The 22,848-nt window shown below is 42.8% G+C and overlaps 1 protein-coding gene and 1 long non-coding RNA gene across 7 annotated transcripts in view; one reads left to right on the top strand and one right to left on the bottom strand.

Annotated features, from left to right (window-relative positions):
• Positions 1–16,500: 16,500 nt before the first annotated feature.
• The window catches only part of nherf4b (NHERF family PDZ scaffold protein 4b), a 350,895-nt gene continuing 344,547 nt past the window's right edge, over positions 16,501–22,848 (bottom strand). For 3 of the 6 annotated variants that reach the window (XM_085174010.1, XM_085174012.1, XM_085174009.1), the window contains 9 exons: positions 19,933–19,997; positions 19,640–19,851; positions 19,347–19,545; positions 19,103–19,239; positions 18,799–19,003; positions 18,520–18,716; positions 18,176–18,385; positions 17,980–18,079; positions 16,501–16,845 (listed from right to left, as the gene is read on the bottom strand). In XM_085174010.1, coding sequence (XP_085030136.1) covers positions 16,829–16,845; positions 17,980–18,079; positions 18,176–18,385; positions 18,520–18,716; positions 18,799–19,003; positions 19,103–19,239; positions 19,347–19,545; positions 19,640–19,851; positions 19,933–19,997 — 1,342 coding nt within the window. In that variant the 3' untranslated portion in view covers positions 16,501–16,828. The remainder of the gene's footprint in view (positions 16,846–17,979; positions 18,080–18,175; positions 18,386–18,519; positions 18,717–18,798; positions 19,004–19,102; positions 19,240–19,346; positions 19,546–19,639; positions 19,852–19,932; positions 19,998–22,848) is intronic. The other 3 variants (XR_014876363.1, XR_014876362.1, XM_085174011.1) reach the window with 3 other exon arrangements.
• Positions 19,848–22,211, top strand: LOC146509444 (uncharacterized). The gene is made up of 2 exons (XR_014876372.1): positions 19,848–21,441; positions 21,530–22,211. It is a non-coding gene; the product is annotated as an uncharacterized LOC146509444 (long non-coding RNA).

Below are 22,848 nucleotides of genomic sequence, written 5' to 3'. Positions count from 1 at the left end.
TACTGTAATTTTAATCTCCTCATCTTTGACCTCAGATTACAGGAAAACTGTAAGAGGTGACACAGATATTTCACTGGATTATGACTCTGGGTGACCCCCACTCTTCACCCTTTGATCCACAGCAAAAATTACTGTACGGTTTTTTAGAAAATTGATAGTAAACTTAACACAATTTACTGTACTGTACTCTAAATAATATTTGACCTCAGATTACAGGAAAACTGTAAGAGGTGACACAGATATTTCACTGGATTCTGAATCTTGGCCATCTCCACTCTGTACCCTGTGATCCACAGCAAAAATTACTGTACGGTTTTTGAGAAAATTGATAGTAAACTTAACACAATTTACTGTACTGTACTCTAAATAATCTTTGACCTCAGATTACAGGAAAACTGTAAGAGGTGACGCAGATATTTCACTGGATTCTGACTCTGGGTGACCCCCACTCTTCAACATGTGATCCACAGCAAAAATTACTGTACGGTTTTCCAGAAAATTGATTGTAAACTTCACGCAATTTACTCTACTGTAATTTTAATCTCCTCATCTTTGACCTCAGATTACAGGAAAACTGTAAGAGGTGACACAGATATTTCACTGGATTATGACTCTGGGTGACCCCCACTCTGCACCCTGTCATCCACAGCAAAAATTACTGTACGGTTTTTGAGAAAATTGATAGTAAACTTTGCACAATTTACTCTACTGTAATTTTAATATCCTCATCTTTGACCTCAGATTACAGGAAAACTGTAAGAGGTGACGCAGATATTTCACTGGATTCTGAATCTTGGCCATCTCCACTCTGCACCCTGTGATCCACATCAAAAATTACTGTACGGTTTTTGAGAAAATTGATAGTAAACTTAACACAATTTACTGTACTGTACTCTAAATAATCTTTGACCTCAGATTACAGGAAAACTGTAAGAGGTGATGCAGATATTTCACTGGATTCTGACTCTGGGTGACCCCCACTCTTCAACATGTGATCCACAGCAAAAATTACCCTACGGTTTTCCAGAAAATTGATCGTAAACTTCACGCAATTTACTCTACTGTAATTTTAATCTCCTCATCTTTGACCTCAGATTACAGGAAAACTGTAAGAGGTGACACAGATATTTCACTGGATTATGACTCTGGGTGACCCCCACTCTTCACCCTGTCATCCACAGCAAAAATTACTGTACGGTTTTTGAGAAAATTGATAGTAAACTTTGCACAATTTACTCTACTGTAATTTTAATATCCTCATCTTTGACCTCAGATTACAGGAAAACTGTAAGAGGTGACACAGATATTTCACTGGATTCTGAATCTAGGCCATCTCCACTCTGCACCCTGTGATCCACATCAAAAATTACTGTACGGTTTTTGAGAAAATTGATAGTAAACTTTGCACAATTTACTCTACTGTACTCTATATATTCTCATCTTTGACCTCAGATTACAGGAAAACTGTAAGAGGTGACGCAGATATTTCACTGGATTCTGAATCTAGGCCATCTCCACTCTGCACCCTGTGATCCACATCAAAAATTACTGTACGGTTTTTGAGAAAATTGATAGTAAACTTAACACACTTTACTGTACTGTACTCTAAATATCCTAATCTTTGACCTCAGATTACAGGAAAACTGTAAGAGGTGACACAGATATTTCACTGGATTCTGACTCTGGGTGACCCCCACTCTTCAACAGGTGATCCACACCAAAAATTACTGTACGGTTTTCCAGAAAATTGATCGTAAACTTCACGCAATTTACTCTACTGTAATTTTAATCTCCTCATCTTTGACCTCAGATTACAGGAAAACTGTAAGAGGTGACACAGATATCTCATTGGATTATGACTCTGGGTGACCCCCACTCTGCACCCTGTCATCCACAGCAAAAATTACTGTACGGTTTTTGAGAAAATTGATAGTAAACTTTGCACAATTTACTCTACTGTACTCTATATAATCTCATCTTTGACCTCAGATTACAGGAAAACTGTAAGAGGTGACGCAGATATTTCACTGGATTCTGAATCTTGGCCATCTCCACTCTGCACCCTGTGATCCACAGCAAAAATTACTGTACGGTTTTCCAGAAAATTGATCGTAAACTTCACGCAATTTACTCTACTGTAATTTTAATCTCCTCATCTTTGACCTCAGATTACAGGAAAACTGTAAGAGGTGACACAGATATTTCACTGGATTCTGACTCTGGGTGACCCCCACTCTTCAACATGTGATCCACAGCAAAAATTACTGTACGGTTTTCCAGAAAATTGATAGTAAACTTTGCACAATTTACTCTACTGTAATTTTAATCTCCTCATCTTTGACCTCAGATTACAGGAAAACTGTAAGAGGTGACGCAGATATTTCACTGGATTCTGACTCTAGGCCATCTCCACTCTGCACCCTGTGATACTTCTTGCAGGCCTTTCAGACTGATCTGGTAAGAGCATTTGGTAATCGGGCCTACAACAGGCCTGTCATGTTCATGTGTGATGAATCCCTGGTAGTCCTCCGATCCATTTTCATGACATTCTGCAGAGCAAGTCTAGAGGATCTGCTGCAGAAGTACTATGTCTTACTGAGTGGCCAGCATTCAGCACAGCAATTCAACATTCCCATTCTTCATCGATGTTTGAGCCATGTCATGAAAAATGCCAAGGACCTTTGTAAAATAACATTTATATCAATAATTAAAAAAGAATACAAGATTTGTAATGTAAAGGTCCTACTAACAGTGATTTCATTCATTCATTTCCCCAGCATTCCAGAGAACTACAGGCTTGGAATGCATGTGTTTGGGCTCCTTGCATGCTGTGATAACTTAAAAGACATGGATGATGTTGTCCATAGTGCAGCAATAGTGTTTTGCAGTCCTTGTAGTTGACGGAACGTAACAAAACACTACAACAACTTGAAAATCCTCATGCAAAAACGGGGGACCCTGGATTTGGATGAAAAGACTGTGATTGCTGAAGATTACAAGGTTAGCTAAGATTTATTTTTTAAGTAACCATATTAATAACTTTTTTACTTGTGTCTGTTGCAAATGAATTAATGAATTCACATTATTTTAAATATATATATTTTAAACCACAATAACATTTTACATAATTAATTTTTCTTTGGTTTGATAACTTGCTGAATACAGATATATATCTGTTTTACAGATGTTTACAGAAATGCTGTAATGATGTAATGCTGTAATGTAATGATGTAAATGCTCCTTCTTTTACATGAAATTTTAAGTTTTAAATAATCCTCTAGACCTGGACTCCACTTTTGAAATGTACTGAGTTACTGGTGGTCTGGGGATGGAGATGGCACATTATTGATTTGCCAGTGTGAAAAAGCATTTTAATATTATTATCTGGAGTGATTTTGATACGCATGCACAATGTTTCTATATATTCTGAGGAGTCGAGGTCTACAGGACCATGAAACTCACCTTCAAACTGTAAGTAAGGTAAATGCAGTAAATGTTTCAGATGTGTCAGGATTTTGGAGGATTTGGCCAAACCAGGAGCCTTTTTCTTCTGTTTTGTTTTGTTTGGATTTTTTTTTTTTTTTTTGAGTAAGAAGGGGAGCAGCATTCAGCACAGACTTTAATCTCACCGAGTCAGTTTGCCCGAGTGAATAAAAGCAGTAAAACATGACAGGATACTGTCAGGAGATACCTTTGCGTTCGTCACAGATACGGACAATGTCCAGAAATATGCCAACGGATATAATTTTGAGATGTCCCCTAAACAGACAAGATTGGACCCCGAAAAATGTCAATTCCTGATACCATCCATAAAATATAGATGTCATGTCCGAACATTTTATATGCAAAATTCAATTACAAATCTGAAATTTGTGTTTAAGGTCATATTGTGTGAGCATTGTGCGGTCAATGTGTCCGTTCATAATTTCTATATAGGGCGGTCTCCGTGACGGAGACTGCCTGTATTCTGTCGGAAACGCCAACCGGTACAGAACACACCTCCGCCAACCAAGGACCGCCCTCCGAGGGCAGGTATGTTGACAGACCAGATCTGTCAGCCGAACATAGCGGGACACTTACCTCTTCCACTGGCTGAGACAAACCTCAGTGACGATTATAGCAGCTGAAACAGAAGAAATAAGAAAAGGATCTTTATCTTCAGCATTGTTAATAAAGGTAAGATGTACTGACTTTGCATTTAAAATACAAACACTTGAAGGCAGCTGACTGAAGAGACAGGTGATCATTTTTATTTATTAGTATTTTATTAATTGATTATTTTTAAACATTCGGTGACTGCGAGTCAGTGACATTCAGTAACTCTAAAGCAATTTCCCTCTTTCAAAATAACTGTTTAGGCGCTTTCAGGTGACGCTCACACGTCAAACATTCGCACATGCAAGTCTTAGGTAACCAGCCAGTTTCACTGAGTGAAAAATATGTAAGAACCAGTGAGAGGCAAGCCAACAACAAGCCAAACATAAAGATGCGTACTGCAGAGAGAGGCTAGTCTGTGGTTCTATATTCATTCTTCTTTCACATTCTGGTTTAGATTTATAATCCAACCTGTTTCCCTGCAGTTGATACTTGAAATGAAGGATCGGGATATAATTATCTTCTTCAGTTTACAAAGCTAAGTAACTTAAAGATAAAATGTACCAGTTCTTAATTTTGGTTTATCCATTAGCTGCTCCAAGTTGCTTCAGTTTTACTCGTTTAAAAGTACTACAGTGGTTTTTTGGACTCGTCTACAGCTGTTGGTGTTTGTGACTTATGATTTGCTCTTCTTTCTGACAGACTTAAAGCTGAAATGGATGGAGACGGTGAACGAGCCGCTCGGGCAGAGCTATGTGTCCTGCACCTGAGATCCTTTCAGTTGCATCTCATCTACGACCAGGCTGACGGACTGGCTGCGATCCTTTACTATGACAGACAAAAGTTTTGTGAAATATTCCTCCAGACAATCACGATGGTGGTCTTCAGGAACTGGATTCACAGGCCCGAGTGACCAAGACCATCAGTGACTTGCCTGTATCCAGAGAGCAGCTGGGAACCTCTGAAGTGCCTTCAGCATCCAACAGTGCCTGCACAGATTGAACATTGTTGATGTTGTGTAAACTTCAATAATGAATTAATTAAAATAAATAATTAAAAATTACTTTCCTTGTTATTATTCCATACATTCATTTAACCAACACATTTGTTATATTGATGACTGCTATTCAAGGGCTGATCACCGCTACTAACGTCCCTTGGATGAACTGACAACATCCGAATAGTGACAGCAGTTCTCATGACTGAGGGCTTGGACGAACTGCAATATATAGTTTTAGAATTTACCTTTGGTGTTAACTGTAGTTAGACTCAAAGTGTTACTGCTATCTTATTTTAATAAACAACACTGTCATATGCAAAACTAGGGTGGCACTAGGGGTGGCAAGAGATTATGTTATGGTGGCACATGCCACCCCATGCCAGCCTTCTAGATCCGCCCCTTCCTTCACAGCTTTCTCAGCTGTAATACGCTTACATTCCTTCATTTTGCAACTCCCAGATCTCACAAACACTTTCCAGTCACTGCACCGCACTTCTTGCATATTACACTAGCTGAGGCCAAACTCTGTCCCAGAAGAAATAAGAAAAGGATCATTATCTTCAGCATTGTTAAAAAAAGGTAAGCGAGTCAAGTTCATTGTTCCTACTTTTAGCGAGCTTGTGCCGATTTTGCTTTTCCAAGTTCCCTTTATTGTTTATTTGTTTCAGTGAATTAGAGACTTTGTCGATTTTAAAGGTGGGATGTTTTCTTGGAAGTTATTTCAGTGTTTTTAGTTCAACAGAGAGAACTGATCATTAGACTGGGACAAGGACAAACAAATATTACTCTTTGGACTCTCGGTCTCTTCATACTTGTGAACTGAGCACACTTCTTTTTTAACTGTTAAGTGGTGATGACATTTCTAATACATTCCTGTGCCACCAACAGTGGCGCACCCAGATATGAAGAGAGAGAGAGAGAGTATGCATACTATGCAAACGGCTACCAAACAGCCATCATAATTCGTCATACAATGAGAACAGGACAAATCAACAATTGACAATGACTAATTAATATTAAAATCTGTAACCTAATGTATTGTTTGGAGTTTAGTCTGTTACTGTTACTATTTTTACCATTTCTTCTTGGAGCAACTGTAAGCCACATCATTTCCTTAGGGATTAATAAAGTATTCTGATTGTTTCAGGATGACCTGCCATTATCCAATCACACATCTGCTTACCTGCATCTGTTGCTCGTTTCTCCTCCTCTTCTTTTCTCTTTTTTCTAAACTGAGCAGCTGATGGCTTTGAACCCAGGATTCAAATCATGAATACATAATGGGCTTGAATTTACAACATTATGAATGAAATGTGCTCTATTTGGAAGCAGCAGGTCTTCCTCCCCTTTCCACTGGTTGTGTGTGAGATTTAAAAATAATAAAAATATTTTGTGTTTGTTGGTTTGTTTTTATTTTCTTTCATTTTGCGAGTTGGTTATTAGATGCTGCTCCAGCCAGCCAGGGAATCCCCCGCCGCCCCGCCCTCTCCTCCCTGTGCCGCAAGCAGCAGGCGCACCTCGCAAACGGAGGGCGCCCTTACTCCCAGCAAATGGGCGATAGAAAACCGATCGGTGCCTATGCCATCCCCAGTATGCGCTGGCACGACGTCGCGCAGCATGAGTACGAGCAATTTTAGTTTTTTTTGCCGATGCCTGTGATGCCGCCCCCCACCACGATGCCGCCCCGGGCAATCGCCCGTGTCGCCCGTATCTAAAACCGCTACTGTCTCTTAGCACAGAGCTGATATTGCCCAAAAGAAAACGTACCTAACTTTTCTTTTCTTCATTCTCCTAATTATGGTAAATTGACACATGGAAACAACCATGTTTCAAAAGGAGGGATGGGACAACAAATACAGCTTACACAAGAAAAGGGATTCCAGATTTACTCTAAAATTCTGGGGCGATTTTTCTATGATTTGTGTAACTAACAATCCACATACGGCTGTTAAAGCTCTACAGGTTGTACATCTATGCCCAGATAAGCCTTTTGATCATCTTAAAGCACAGAGCCCAGCCTCGGCTCCGGATTGGCAGCATCCGGTACGGATCGGGTAGTGACAGGGGTCGTGTCCAAATTCAAGGGCTGCATCCTCCTGAGGCCGCATTTGTAAACCTAGTACGTCACAGCGACGCGCCGAAGGCTGCCCAAATTCGTAGACTCCTCCGAATGCGGCCGACAAATGTGTCCTCCTTTTCCCCGAATTTGAAGGATGGGTCGGGTGTGTCCTTCGTGGCCCATCATATCCCAGAATTCATAGCACGGCCCAGCCAATTTCAGTTTCCAACAATGGCGGCCGCTACTAAGTTTTAAAATTACTCTTACTAATCTTTCTGGGTCACAAAATAAACTTTTAACATATTTTCAGGCGAGAAAGTAGCTGTGTAAACATCAAATATCTGCTTGGTTTATCAAGATATCGCATATTTGCAAAAGTGCTCCGACGTTTTAACGACAAAGGCTAGACCGTCCCATTTCACAGCCTCACACTTCCGGCCTTCTCGGTCTTCGAAGGACCCGGCCCACGTAGACCGCGAAGGCCGGGTCCTCCGAAGGATGCAGCCGACGTTTTGGGACACATGTTATGCTAACGTAGCTGTTTTGCTAGTGGTCACGTAGCACATCATTATATGCAGCTAGCCCAACTTCAGTAACCCTACAAACGTCACTGCTGTTTAGTTTTCTGTCTTCATTTATGTTGGAAGTGTCTGGAAGCCCATTTCTGCCACTGAAAAAAGCATATTTGTCGAAATTACGAGAAAAGTAACTCGAAATTTAGACTTATTCACTCGAAAATTTGAGAAAGGTAACTCAAAATTTCGAGTTAGCACTGCTAATCAGTAGTCTATGTGAATGACGTCATCATACTTGTTACCTGGAAGGATATGGCGCAGAGAAATGTGCACTCAAAACCGGATCGCAACAAATTGGCGTTTTCAAGAGTACGTTTGCTGACAGTAACGCTATGTGATTCAGCTAATAACAGAAGAGTTTCATAATTTGTGAAGCCACGCTGAAAATACTGTAGCATTTATAACTTTTTTCGTTTGTTTCTTTAGATACCCTGTTCATTCTCAATCTTCTGTATGTTGAAATGCAGCCTGTTCTGGTACTATTTCAAGTTAAAAAACAAAAACAAAAAAATCTTTATAAAGATTGCCATATTTGTTGTACATGCTATATTTGTGCAAGCTGAGGGCTTCAGCTTCCGGGTAACAAGGAAATGACATCATTAACGCAGATTACTGATTAGCAGCGTTCACTCGAAATTTCGAGTTACTCAAAATTTTAAGTGAAAAACTCAAAGAAATTTCGAGTTACTTTTCTCGTAATTCGACAAATATGTTTTTTTCAGTGGCGGAAACAGGCTTCCACAGCAGTGACAGCAGAGCTGTACGTTTGAATTTTTGCTGTGGCGGTTAAGCTGCCGGATTTTTGGCTTCACAAACCTCCTTCGCGGTTTGTGCATGTCGAAGCTCAGCTTGCTCTTCGTGGTGTTTCAGTCGACGGCACAAAGTACCATCATGTGTTGGCAGCAAGGATTTGGTGACAGTAGGAAGGAAAACCTCACTTTAAACAGGAAGTAACCTCCACAGAACCAGGCTCAGGGAGGCAGCTGTCTGCCACGACCGGTCAGGGTTGAGGGGAGTAAGACAGACAAACCATATGAATGATGATAGGAAGGCCCCAACCCCGCCTCCCTAATGTGGGAGCCAACCAATAGGACCACTCCCTCCATAACTGCGACCAGTAAGAGCACGATCATCACCACCTAACAAGGTACCAGTGGTATGAAACACACACTTGTTGTATTCCACTTGTATGCACAATCATAGTGGGTCACAGGCTGAACAGATATCCACAGGTGGTACGTGGCAGTCAGGTGAACAGGTCGCTGGAGGCAGGAAACGAAGTCAGTGCGTCAGAGGGGGGAAAGCCGAGATTCAGTTTGTTAGGATGGGGGACAGTGGGTTTGGAGGATGGTGCAACACTGAGTGTCCAGGAGCAAAATTCAGTGTTTGGATTGTTTTCTGGGTCTCCCATCTTCCTCTTCATCATCATCCTCCTCCCTTGGTCTCCTCCTTGAACCTCCCAGTACTGGGCTGGGGGGCAATAACACAATCCTGACTCCATCATGTCTCCATCATCATCACTGTCGCTCTCAGCCTCCTCATCATCCCAGAACCACCTCATTTCTTCAGCTATGGGATCTTCTGCTTGCTGGGCCGCGTTTATTTCCATTTCTCCTGCTGGGATCTCGGCTCTCTTATTGACCCAGGGTCCTTCTACTTCCTGAGGTGGATTTATTTCTGTGCCTGCTGCTGGAACATCAGCCTCTTCCTCATCATTCTGAAGATTGTCCTCATCATCATCATGTTGTTGCAGTTGATGAATAACTTGGCCCAGAACACGGAGGTTTTCTTCAGTTAAGAGGCCGCGCAGCAGACCGAATTGAAACCAGCAGACCATCGAGGGAATCTCTTCAAAATCTGGACGCTGTTGCAGTTTAAAAACCAGTTCATCAGCTGGTAGCCCGACAACAACAAACAGAAATATATTATTATTATTCATATGATGAGAAAACTGTCCACAAATTCCAATTTATGCAAAATAACTACAGAGGGAACATACAAACATACGCCCACTACACTTATTACAGTGTGATTGCTCCTTCAAATAAAAAAGGCTTCAGTCGATGATTAGCAACGTGTAAACGTCCTCATGTCACTGTTTTCCTCAGCCCTCACTCACTGTTGTAATGCACTATTAAACTAAATTATTAGGATTTTGTTACAATTAAGTGCAAAGTCTAAATAATTTTTATAAAGAGACGTGTATTCCCAGTGCACCAGGAAATACACAGGACCACACGGATGTTTTCAGGGCTCAGAGCAGCCTCTGGGCTTGTGTGACTGAGGCCTTAAAACTTCAGAAACTTTCACGTGTAGAAACAAACTGTCAGATAATCCACGAGAAAAACTGCAAAGAGAGACCACACTGCTGTCACAGCCCTGAAAACAGGGGGAAGAATCACAGAGTGATATTTAGTTGTCTCTGTCACGCAGTAGTTTAATGCAAAGAGGAGAACGCGTGAACGCCCCCTGGTGGAGGGTGCAGTCACTACCAGTCGATCCCAGAGAAGGCTTACTAGCCGAAGAGTAATGTACAGATAATAATAATTAGATGACAACCATTAATGCAACGTGAAAAATAATAACAATTTTCTTTTTGCATTTACATCGTTTTTATGCTTATGGCACCTAATATGAATCAGTATTAACTGTATGCACCTTTGCTTTGTTGTGAAGCCCATGAATAACAGCTGTATGGAGCTGTTTGATGCTGCCTATGGGAATAACAGCAGTCTTCCAACCTGTCACGCTCTTACTTTGAATCGGGTTGTCTCTTCGTCTCCTCTGTCCATTCTTCTGGGATGAAAACAGTCTGGAGGAAACTAAAGCAGCACAGCTCTCAGACTTCAGCTGACAGGTTTCAAACTTTTAAAATGTCCAGAGTGATGACAAAGTCCTTAAAATGCTGTGAAGTCTTTCAGCTCTTTAAAAACGCGGAGTAAATGTAGACTAATCGCCATTGAACGCTGCGAGGAACGCTGCCAACTGTTGACTGATGTTTCTCCACCAACTATCCAAATATAATGATGATGATGATGATGATGATGATGATGATGATGAACGTCACAGGTTAACTTGGTAGTTTTCTGGCTCTTCAGTGACGTCATCGACTGAAGCTGCTCTGCTGGTGAAAAAACGTCACTTTGAAACTTTTACAGGTGAAGCATTTTTCACAACTCTTTGAAGGTGTAGTGACAGAAAGAGGCCACGAGATGGCGCCATTCTTCACGTAGTGGATACCGTTTGTTGGCTGTTTGGTTTCTGTTCACACCCCTCCACGAGTGTTTTACATAAAGTTTCAAGCATTCCTCAGGCTCATGATTTCTGTTTCCTTTCTGGACAAATTAAATTAAATTAAGGAAACTCGAGTCTTTCATCAGTGATTAGCTGTTTTAAACACTTTGCTTCCTAAAGCGCATTTTTGTTGCTTTGTTTGCTGAACTGTTTCATGGGCTAAAAACCTGCTGACTCTGTTCTTCAAATAAAATCTGTACTTTATGTTTTCCATTTGGCTTCCTGGATTGACAGATTTCAAAATAAAAGCATTGAACAGTGTGAGTGTCAAAATGTGTCGTGTAAGTGTAGAAATATTTCTGTTGTAGGAAAACAGGATAAAATGACTGTTTGGGGCTTGAGCTTAAACTAAAAATGAACTTGTAGAAGCCAGAAGAAGATACAAGCGTGAGTGCAAAACTTCATGATGGGGGTATTTAGGCCCAACATCTTGTTTTCTGCAGAATATCTTTTAATTTTTCTTTTGGGAATAAACTAAAACCCAACACCACCTTGGTCACACACTGGCTGAGTTGCAGTGCGTGACCAGGAGTTGCCAGGCTGTTGTGGCTGTGTACGGTTCTTCCTATTTGTTAAAAGAATAAACTGTTTAATTGCAGATATTCTTCAGAATTCAGTAAATGACACCCAACAAGTGTCAGTAGCAGAATAAGCTGTCTGGCAGAGAACATTTGATGGGTTTTTCATGGCCACAGCCCACATACTCAACTCTGCTGCTCAACCCACATTTCCTTACAAATGTGACACCATTGAAGGGAAAACAAACAGGCTTTCCAGCAGTAAGACCTTTATTGCCACGAAGCATAGTTACAACAAAGAAAAGACTGAACAAACACAAACTGCCTCAATTTTTGTGCTCAGTTTATGTTTGCAAAAATGAGACAAAGTCACTCATTTTTGTGATAAGAGGATGATGCAAAGGCGAAGCAAGCATTAGTTATCACTGCAACTCTACAGACGGAGGAAGCCCATGTTGCACAGGCTAGGACAGGCACCAGGGAGGTTAGACGAGATGGCTTCTGATACTCAGTAATATCTGGTGAATCGTGTGGGAGAGATCTTCTTCCACCTCTGGAGAGACTGTTTTTACTTCCTGCATTGAGCTGGGCAAGGACTAAAATGACTTTCCCAGCATTATTTTTCCAAATAACAGGTGAGATTGGACGTGCTGTAATCATATGAGATTCTTTAAAGCTTTTTCTTGTAGCACCACATAATTTTAATGTGATTTTTATTTAACCATGGGACACAAGTTAAACATTAACGTTAAACATTAAATTAAACTGAGTACAGAAATAAATGTTGAAAGAATCATTAGAATCAACTTTTTATCTTTTTTCTGTCTTTGAAAAAATGGTCATTTGAATAATAAGTCAGACTTTTAACATGATAAACATACATTAGATAAGACAATGTACCAACAGGAGCTGTTGTTCCCTTTGTATGTACAGAATGGACGTATTCCAGTGAAAGCCATTCATGACTAAGAACGATACGATGCAGCATTTATAATTCTTTACATTTCTGACTCAGTATAACACCAAATTTCAGGGTATTTAGACAACAAGATGTTTTTAATGTAAATCAAGCTTTTCCCATCATAGCAGATTATATCGGAGCAGCAGGTCAGGAAAGACTGATAAAAGGTTACGAGCTGTCTCGCTGCAGAGAAAGCAGAGATCTGCCAAGAAAGGCAGCTAGGACTGAATGCTGCTCTGCCTCTGCAGTAAGGTACAGACATTTAAGGCTTTAAGTGACCACGAGCCACTGATGGTGTGACAGATTAATAAGCTGTCAGGGGGAGGCTGACACTGGCTTTTGGAACAGTCCAACTCAATTTTTTAATAGTATTTTTTATTCTGGTAACAACATCCTGAGACATGCAGATGCAGATTAGACTCTAAACTTTCCTCTTTGATGGACGGATCACTTGTCTCAGTGCATCATGGGACGATGCTCAGTGCTCTGAGTGTTTCTTCTCCGCTTCAGTCTCACTCACAGTGTGTTTGACATCACTGCTGATTGTCATCAACACTTGTCGTGTGTGTTTTGTCCTGTTTTTCTCTGCTCTCGTGTTGTTTCTTATTTCCTCTCTCCCCCAGCCGGAGCCTGGCTGCTCCTCTCTGAGCCTGGTTCTTGCAGGTTTCTCCTGTTAAACCAGCTGTTATATTTTAGTTTCACTAATCATTTTGTCCTGTTTAAAGAAAAACATAGAACATATTGTTTCTTCGTATGGTTAATCCTCTGTTTTCTTGAAGCACATATACACACATGTATATATGAATAACTGCATTAGTCATATTCGCCTCCTCATATTCCTTTTTGATTTTTTTCACCTTGTAGCTCATTTTGCCCAATAAAATGTTCATATTTTGTTAAACAATGATTACTGTTTTGTTTTGCTGCAAAACAAAGTCTCCAGGATTTAATTTTCTTTAAAAAAAAACAACAAAAAACTACATCATCAAACGTTAGGAGGATGAGTGAGCTGGAAGGAGGAAAGCTGAAAATCTAGACTAAAGAATTTTTGTAGATGTACAAAGTTGTGAATTATAGTCTCAAAGGAGACAATCACTGGAAACTTCATTATTATTTTCTTTTTCTTTGTTTTGTGTCTTTGTGCAATTCATTACAGGCACTAAAAAGCATCCTCTGCACTCCACGTGCGTTTTCACTGATGTAAATGACATTTTCAGATAAACGTTGTTTTCATATTACTGTAGTTTGAATTGTGTTTCTACTTTTATGTGTATCGTACATGTGGGACTGTTCTGGAGAATTCACCTGTTATGAAAAGCCACACAACAAAAGTGTGATTTCTTCTCCTCATTGTCACGGTTCTGGGTCAGTTTCTTATATTTTGGTATATTTCTGTATCATGATTTATGTTTTGGTTCTTTAGTTGTGCTATTTTGATTATTATTCTAGATTTAGATCAGTGTCAGTCTGCGTCCTTGTAAATTGTTTCTCGTTTCCTGTTTTATTTGAAGGTTCGTGTCCAAATTCATGGGCTGCGTCGGGTAGGCCGGAAGTAAACGGCTGGGGAAATTGGACGGTCTAGCCTTCTGATTAGCGTCACCGCGGTCTCGGTGGAGTTTAATAAACTCGGCCGTCTGCTCCTTGCTATCTAAAATATAACAGGACACTGGCGTTAATTCTCGACCGTCTCACACTTCTGATTAATCAGTTTTCTGTTTGACGTTTAGTCAGCTGTGTGAAAACCAAGGAGGAACCCACCCGGGGGATTAATAAAGTTTTATTTGATCTAATCGAATAACTTTAATCTCAGCCAAACCGATTTACTCACGAACAAACAAAACACTGAAAAAAGCCCAACAATAACATTTTAGGTTGTCTAAGTGACTTATATATTACGTTTAACCTGAGTAGCGAAAGTCCGCGGTGATCTGAAAATGATGTGCCGGGAGTTGTGCCGTTCTCGGCCGCATCAGTAACCCTCGAGCTCCCGGCTACCTATCGAGCTGGTGGGTAGCAGACGTCTCCGAAAACGTCGAAGCACTTTTGCAAATATGCGATATCTTGATAAACCGAGCAGATATTTGATGTTCACACAGCTACTTTTTCGCCTGAAAATATGTTAAAAGTTTATTTTGTGACCCAGAAAGATTAGTAAGAGTAATTTTAAAACTTAGTAGCGGCCGCCATTGTTGGAAACTGGAGCTTGGCTGGGCCGCGCTATGAATTCTGGGATAGGGTAGGCCACGAGGGACACACCCGACCCATCCTTCAAATTCGGAGGACGCATTTGTCGGCTGCATTCGGAGGAGTCTACCGTTGTGTCCCATTTCAGGGTCTGCACGCTTGAAGTACGCATTTTAAGTGCGGTTACGTCACCGCCACGCGACGACGGCTGTCCCAATCCGAAGTGTACTTCAAATGCATACTCCAAATGTGCCGTCGATTTCCCCAAATATCAAGCGTGGTCCGGTGCACGCTTCGTGGTCCCATATATCCCACAATTCATAGCGCGGCGGTGGGTGTGGATAATTTGCAAAATACGGCAGAAGGGAGCGGCCGAATAGTGAACTGTCAAAAGTAAGTACTGAATATGACATTACTTATTCATGTGCGAATGTTTAATAATGAAGAACATTAAAACACTGCTGTTGGTCACATGTCTGCAAAGTTATGTGACACTAGTGATGTTTGTACTTTCAGCATTAACTTGGTTTTAAAGCCTCTACTTCTAAATATACATATAGTCAACCTTAATCTTACAGAGAATCTGATGATTTTATGGATAATTAAAGTCAGTCATATATCCACAAACACAACAAGCTGAAAGTCAGTGATATAGATTTTATATATATATGTATATATATATATATATATATATATATATATATATATATATATATATATCATAATAATCTGACAATACTATAATATTGGCCATATTATATTTACATTACCATAGTGAGATGACTTTAGTCTCATGAACAACATTAACTAATTATTATTTACTAACTAATCTTAAATGACTGTTCAGTACAGAAATGAAGCCCAACAATCATGTTTTACAGTCCTGTGGTCTCAGCCTCAGATACTCAACTAATCAAAGTGATGTCATGACAAAAATGATTGACCAACAAAACAATTTTCTCCTTCATTTCTGTCAAACAAAGCTGTATGTAACGTGTCTCGCGGTTAGTATCATGGTTGCTAGGCAACCTGAACAGCGCGACGAAGCATATACCGTCCCATTTCACAAGCCTCTCACTTCCGCACTTCTCGTACTTATAGTACGCGCCGTATGTAGTACGTGTAGTGCGCGTACTTCAAGCGTGCAGACCCTGAAATGGGACACAGCCTACGAATTTGGACAGCCTTCGACGCGTCGCTGTGACGTAATCGGTCTACAAACGCGGCCTCAGGAGGATGCAGCCCATGAATTTGGACACGACGTCTGTTCAGTTTTACCTGCCTCGTTAGTCCAATCCCTCCCAGCTGTGTCTCTCTCCTGTTGTCCATTCCCTGATTACTCCCTGTGTATACAAGCCCTGTGTTTCCTTTGTTCTCTGTCGTATTGTTAATGTCTGCGCACCCTCGTTCTCTCTTCTGTTTGCCTGCCTGTTTATTTGTTTTTCCCAGTTCAGTTAGTTTTTTGTTCTTCTTATTTTCCTGTAATAAACCGAGTTTCTTAAGTTCACCTCTGCCTCCACGAGTCCTGCGTTTGGGTCCAATCCTGCCTGCAACACTCAGTGTTATTAATAAAGCCTGAACATCATTATTTTTTTTATTGGAGTGTTGATGAAATTGATTTAATTGCACAATATTTGCTACATCTTTTTGTTTTTTTAATTTTTGCTCAAGAATGTTTTGTGTAATTCATTTTGCTTTTTCAGGGGAAAAGATCACACAAAGTCCCAAAAACTATTAACTGTATCAAATATCATACAAATGCCTTTAAAGGATTCTGTCGTCTGAGAGAGTTCTAGTACTAGCAGTACTTTCAGGCTTTCAAAAATCTTTCTTTTGATGGGAGAATGTGTTGAGAAGGTGTTTTTTAATAAAGTAGCATTAAACACAAAAAAACTGTTCAAGCTGTGGACGTGGGGGGAAAGAGCTTCAAGTCCACAATGATATGGGAGGGGGGAGGGCCATTTGTTGTTGTTTAACCAGAGAGTCATTTAAGCCGTGAAGCATTTTGTTTCTAGTTTGATTGCATCCTATCTAAGTGAAGTTGTTGGCAAGGATTAAAATCTGGAATTCTTGAGTGGGAGCATCGTGCTGGGAAATGTCTTCGAGATTTATATCTGTTCCGCTCACAAAGCTGATATCTCGTTATCTTCTTCCTCCTGCTGAGATACAAACACAAAGTTAAAAACTGTGCTTGCTGATGAATTCAGAAATACATTTTTTCCCATTTGTTTAGTTGTTTTGCCACCTCTGTGCGAGTGACATCTTTGCTGGGTGTTTCAGTCTTTTCCATCTTGTTGTAGCGTGTTGTATGTGTGACTAGCAGTGTTGGGGAGTAACGGAATACATGTACCGCCGTTAGGTATTTAAAATACAAAATATGAGTAACTGTATTCCGTTACAGTTACCGTTTAAAAAGGTGGTATTTAGAATACAGTTACTTTGTTGAAATAAATGGATTACACGGCGGTACTTCCCTGTTTCATATTGTGGCGGGTCAGGACTGTTTGGGTTTTGTTTGACAGCTACGTTCTGTTGTTCCAGGCAGCGTTACGGTTGCCATGGTTACAGGGTGACGCTCTCTCTCTGCATGTTTCCTGGGTGAGAGAGCGCCTGTTGTTGTTGTGCTAAGCTAACAGGCAGAATGCTACAGGTGTAGCTCTAAAGAATGTAGCATCATGGGCAGTGTAGTCCGTGCTGCAGGGAGAATGGACTGCCATACACGTTATGTGTCTGTGAGCGAGGGAGGGAGAAAAAGGAAAAGTACGAGCTGTCATCGAGCAGAAACGGGAGCTGGAAGCATGTAAATATAATAATAACCACTGCAGCCAAGAAGAGAGCCTGACGAGCCCAGCTGTAAGTAAGCTATTAAGACTCGACTGTACACCGTGTTCGTGTTTTCCTCTGAAACAATAAGTTCTGTTGGAGCAGCCTTTCAACGCCTCTCTCTGTCTCTGCTAGCAAAGTTGACCCAGACAACAAAGTAAAGCTAGTTTTCGGCTACGAGCCCGACACGAACCCGCCGTATTAGTCAGAGGTCCCTTTACTACGGTTCGGAGCCGCGGACCTTCAGTAACAGTAATAAATCACAGCAATAGTACATTCATGTAGTTGTAAACAGCATGATAATATATTAAGTAATCCAAAGTATTCAGAATACGTTACTCTCATTGAGTAATGTAACGGAATACGTTACAGAATACATTTTGGGGCATGTATTCTGTAATCTGTAATGGAATACATTTTAAAAGTAACCTTCCCAACACTGGTGACTAGCAATGAAGGAATATGCCCACCGTCTTCCACAGGCATAGTCACATCTTCCAGAGGTTTTCCTTCCATCACTATGTCACCCACAAGCAGTCCAGCACTCTGCCCAGGACCCCCAGAAGCAACCTACAAGCCCGAGTAAAATGAAAGTTTACAAGATTTGACACAAAACTGAAGCTTATGACTTTTCTGTGTGTGTGTTTATGCAAAAAAACACTAAACCTGACTGATGAAAGTCCCAGGACTCTGTGGCTCACAGCCTAATTTAAAGCCGAATCCCAAAGGGCCTTTCTGGAGAGAGCAGAGTCTAAGATTACTTGAGACATGCATTTCCTCTGGTGGTGAGTTCTCCTCTACAGAAGTCAGCACACTACTCTCCTTTCCTTCATCAGCTGCATCATCCTCACAGAAAAGAAGCGGAGACAGACCCAGCTGCAGGAGAGAAAACAAAGGAAAGACGTAACAATATCCCAGTATCAGGTGTGGCCTCCAAATGGGTGCACCACCCTCGATGCACACTTGAATCAACTGGAAACCAGTGCATGTACGTGGTAAGTGACGGCCACCTGCGTATAAAACTCTAGCCCCTTGGGAGTGATGGTGGTGAGATGGACCTCTCGTCCGCTCAGCTTCACTCTGTCCACAACCTCCTCGTGCTTCAGTGACTCCACCGACTCGTCGTTCACCTCCAGCAGCAGCTCTCCGTCCCTCACCCCCGCCCTCTCTGCAGGACCACCTCTGGTCATTCCACGCAGGACGTGATCTGTTGGTTAATATGTACCCAGTTTATTTAACAGCAAAACAGTGAAAATGATTCAGTTTTCAGCAGTTTTTCATCATCTCACATGTGCGTCCTGATGGCACTTTCTCCAGCCGTAGAAGAAAACCAAAGCTCTCAGACACGGAGATCAGGTGGAGTGTTCGGGCTCTGTAAGGTAGCTGATGAGGGGTAGCCATGGTGGGCAGGACGGGGAGCCGCCTTTGCGTGTACTTCTTTTCACTCTCGCTGTCGATCACTAAGATGGTGATGTGATCACCACAAGTCTTCATCTACAATAAAACATATGGAGATATTATTGTTGGACCAAAGATAAGCTGATGTATTGTTGCATCGCTCCGAGGCAAAAATCTATGAAAAAGTCCACAAACCATTTTGCTGAGTGCGGCGTGTGTGAGATCAGACGCCATCGCTCCATTTATCCACACCAGCCGATCTCCCTGACACACCGCTGCCTTTTCAGCTGCACCTCCTGCCACTGGGTTCACTACAAAGCGACCTTTCTCTCCTACGGAGCCGAAACAGGAGCAGCATCTGAATAACACTGCACAGACTTCGACCCGGACATCTGATCTCAAATCTTAGGCTTCTCGTGATTACAGGGAGACGTTTTACCTTCCAAAGGAGTAACGGTGATGCCCAGACCGGAGACAGGATCCCTGGTGATGTGACAAAGCCTGGGTGGTTTGCAGCTCTCATCCATGTGGGCCAGACGTTGCAGGTCCTGACCTCGGGCCACAGCCCGTTCATAGTCCTCTCCATCCAGCACTAATAAACACAACTGGTGTCCGCTTACCTTTATCTTCCTAGCCACCTGATTTATACATTTGGAAACGTGACAGATCCAGTTAGACAGCTTTGTGTTGCTTCTCTGGTTTCTATTTAACTATGAAGGAAGCTTGTCCTACCTCAGGGTGAGGAACATCATCAATATAGCAGTTGTTAACTTCTAGCAGTCTGTCTCCGTCTCGAAGGCCGCTACGCTCTGCGACCCCGCCTGATACCACATTTCCAATTATGTGTCCCTGACGGCCCGTCTCCACACGCAGATGGAAGCCGTAGAACTCGCCATCCTCGCGTTTAAGGATACACGAGCGTGGGATGGGCGTCCACACAGAGTCTGAACCAGAAGAGACACAAGAGAGCTGTCATAAAGCAAGCAGGCTTTCCCCAATGGCTGCTACACAGGCAAGCGGGGTACCTGCATCATCTGTGATGACCATCCCTGGGTTGTCTATTCCCTCTTTAGGATTGAATGTAAATTTCCTTAAAAGAGAGACACGTACTTTAATGACAACTTCATAGTAGGTTTTAATGGAAATGATTGAAGTAATTCTCGCTCTGTGTGCGATACAGTGTGTGCAGTAATGCACTGTAATCACGGTGTTGCTTCTAGTTTTGTGTCTTTCTACATTTAATGCAGTAAAGTTTATGTAAAGTGCACTTTAATTGCACTTTACATATTTAATAATTGGTCTGATCTTGTATCGAGAGTTTTAAAGATTACACAGTTCCAAAGGTCAGCATGCTAAACCATTCAAACGGTGGTAGATTCACTGACAGTTGGTAACCCCGTGCATCTTTTTGATACACATTGCACATCACGACATACATGAACATAAAGAAAACAAAAATGTTGAACCATAATCTTCTTGCTGTGTTCACATTTAGTTCTTTCTTTTTTCTTTTTTCCCCGCCTGTCCCGTTTGACTCTTTTGCATCAGAATTATTGTCTAAAGGTGAAGAAAGATGCCCAACGGATTTACTTTACCAAATGGACCATCCCAGCCTCGCTGTATTGGTCTATTTGATTCACCTTTGCTTTTACTGTTTATTTTATTTTATTTTCACTTGCTACAGATAAGAAAGAAAAACAGCGGGGAAGAGGGACGGGGATAAAGGGCAAAAAACAACTAAACAAACAGACAAACAATCCATCTATCAATCACCTGGATCACCTGTTGAGAAAGAAAAAAGAGAAAACAAGCAAAAAAGAGAGCAATATAATAAACAACATCACGATGATCTATGGGAATGTAACAGTAAATACTAAATATTAAACATTATTGTGCAGCACGTAAGATCGACAGCTCACAGTGTGCTTTGAGGTAGGAGCCATAAATGGTGTAGTTTGTGTGTGTGAGCACCCGTGTGTACACCTGTGAGCATGGACGTGCTTGTTTTTAAAAGGTTCCTTCATGTAATGATCTGCTAGAGGGTGTGGGGGGGCCACAGCCCCGTCCTCCAGGGCATGAAGCAGGTATGGAGGAGATCAAAACTCCAGACATCCAGAGGCCCCCAGAACACAAGAGACCAAGGAAGACCAACAGAGGGGCAGCTGCGCCACTGTCCCAGAAAGAGCTGAGGAGAGTCCCAGATGAGGGGTCGCTCAGCAGCCGCGGAGCAGAAGCCAGGGGGGGTTGCAGTGACGTGCCCAGAAACTCCGCCGGCAGCCAGCTGCGCCAGAGTGACCGAGCCCCAGGCCGAGAGGCCGAGGGCACCCCACCCCCGAAGTGGCCCGAGCGAGCCCCAGGCTCCAGGTCCCGATAAGCAGCCACCAAGGAGTGAGCCGGTGGGTACCTGGGCGCCTATCCCCGGACACAAAGAACCACCAACGCACCGATATCTGAGGGAGTCCGCCACTGGCAGGGGAAGTGGTGGGGGGAGATAGGCCTCCATATCTTAGAGGGCCTGAGATGTCCCCAGAGAGGTAAATGGTAAATGGTAAATGGACTGGTTCTTATATAGCGCTTTTCTACTCTGTCCGAGCACTCAAAGCGCTTTATACAGCTAATGAGGTGGCGTCTGATACCCAACCTGACATATAGACACAGACATACAGGCACACACAGATACAAACATCCATTCCCACCCTCATGCTCTCATATGCACTTACTCCACACTCAACCAACGTGGAGACAGACATAGAGAGACGCTGTACACACAATCACACTCCCCAAGTGTACTCTAAGCCCCGGGTCTACCCTTGCCCCTGGAGGGGGAAACTGCACCCAGACCCAGGTGGTGTTACCCTTTTTCCCTGCGGTGGGGAGAAGCAGACCGCCCCGACTCCGCAGCAGCAGGGAGGCCCCACACTCCAGACCCCAGTCGGACGGCCAACTCCTCCTCCTGGCACCCCTGCCCCAACAGGCCACAGAGAACGGGGGTGTGTGAAGACTCCAAACCTCCCTCCGCCCGCTCATATGTAGTGTTGATGCATGTGTGTTGTAAGGTGCATTTAAAACCCGGGAGGGCATGGAGCTACCTGCCAGAGAGCAGCAGGTAAGCGCATAGCCCCTCCTGATAGCCCTCAGTGTCTACGTGTATTTAAAATTGAGAGGTGGGCAATGACGCCAGGGGTGAGGTGTACACCCTGATGGTCTTTTGGAGTCTGTGTAGCGTGCCCACCCCCAAGATCCTATATGTATGTGTTATGAGAGTGTGAGTAATGTGAATGTCTAAGTTGTGAGATAAAATTGAGGCACAGGCAGCCAGAAGGGGACAGAGGGGGGGTGCCTCCCCTGCACCCTCCCCCTGTGACACACCTTTACCCCAAGGCCCTGCATGTGTGGGTGATTGTGGGGGAGCGGGAAGCAGCTGGAGATGGGGAGGGAAGGAAGGGAGGGGCAAGTGGCCCCTCCCTGGGGCCAGCTCCCCCGCTGACCCCAGTAGGCACCCCCATACTCCGCAACCCGCCAGGGAAAGGGGGCCCAGACCCATCCGGACCAGGGCCCAGTTCAGCAGCGCCGCCCGGCCCCACAGAGCCTAGGATGGCCCATCCGACCCCACCACAGAGAAAACTGCACCCACCCCATCATCCACTCATCTTCCAGACTACACAAGACAATAGACGCCCAGGCTGAGAACTTCCTCCAGCTCTCCTGGATCTCCTCCTCCTGCAGAGAGAGTTCCTGAAGAGAGGAAAGCTCCTGCAAGGTGTAACAACCTCCCCCACCAGTTGAAGAGCCCCCCAGGTGGCTCGATGCACTGGCGGCACCCCGCGCCAGGGCTGAGCCCCCATACACCCACCTTCCCACAACCCTGGCGACACACCAACCAGGACCAAAGCCCCCAAGGCCCAGCAAGGGCCCCAGCCCGGAGACGGAGCGCCCCCAGA

This window comes from Neolamprologus multifasciatus, chromosome 10 (genome assembly GCF_963576455.1).
Source record: "Neolamprologus multifasciatus chromosome 10, fNeoMul1.2, whole genome shotgun sequence".
Lineage (NCBI taxonomy): Eukaryota > Metazoa > Chordata > Actinopteri > Cichliformes > Cichlidae > Neolamprologus > Neolamprologus multifasciatus.
This window is presented reverse-complemented; position numbering and strand designations above follow the sequence as displayed.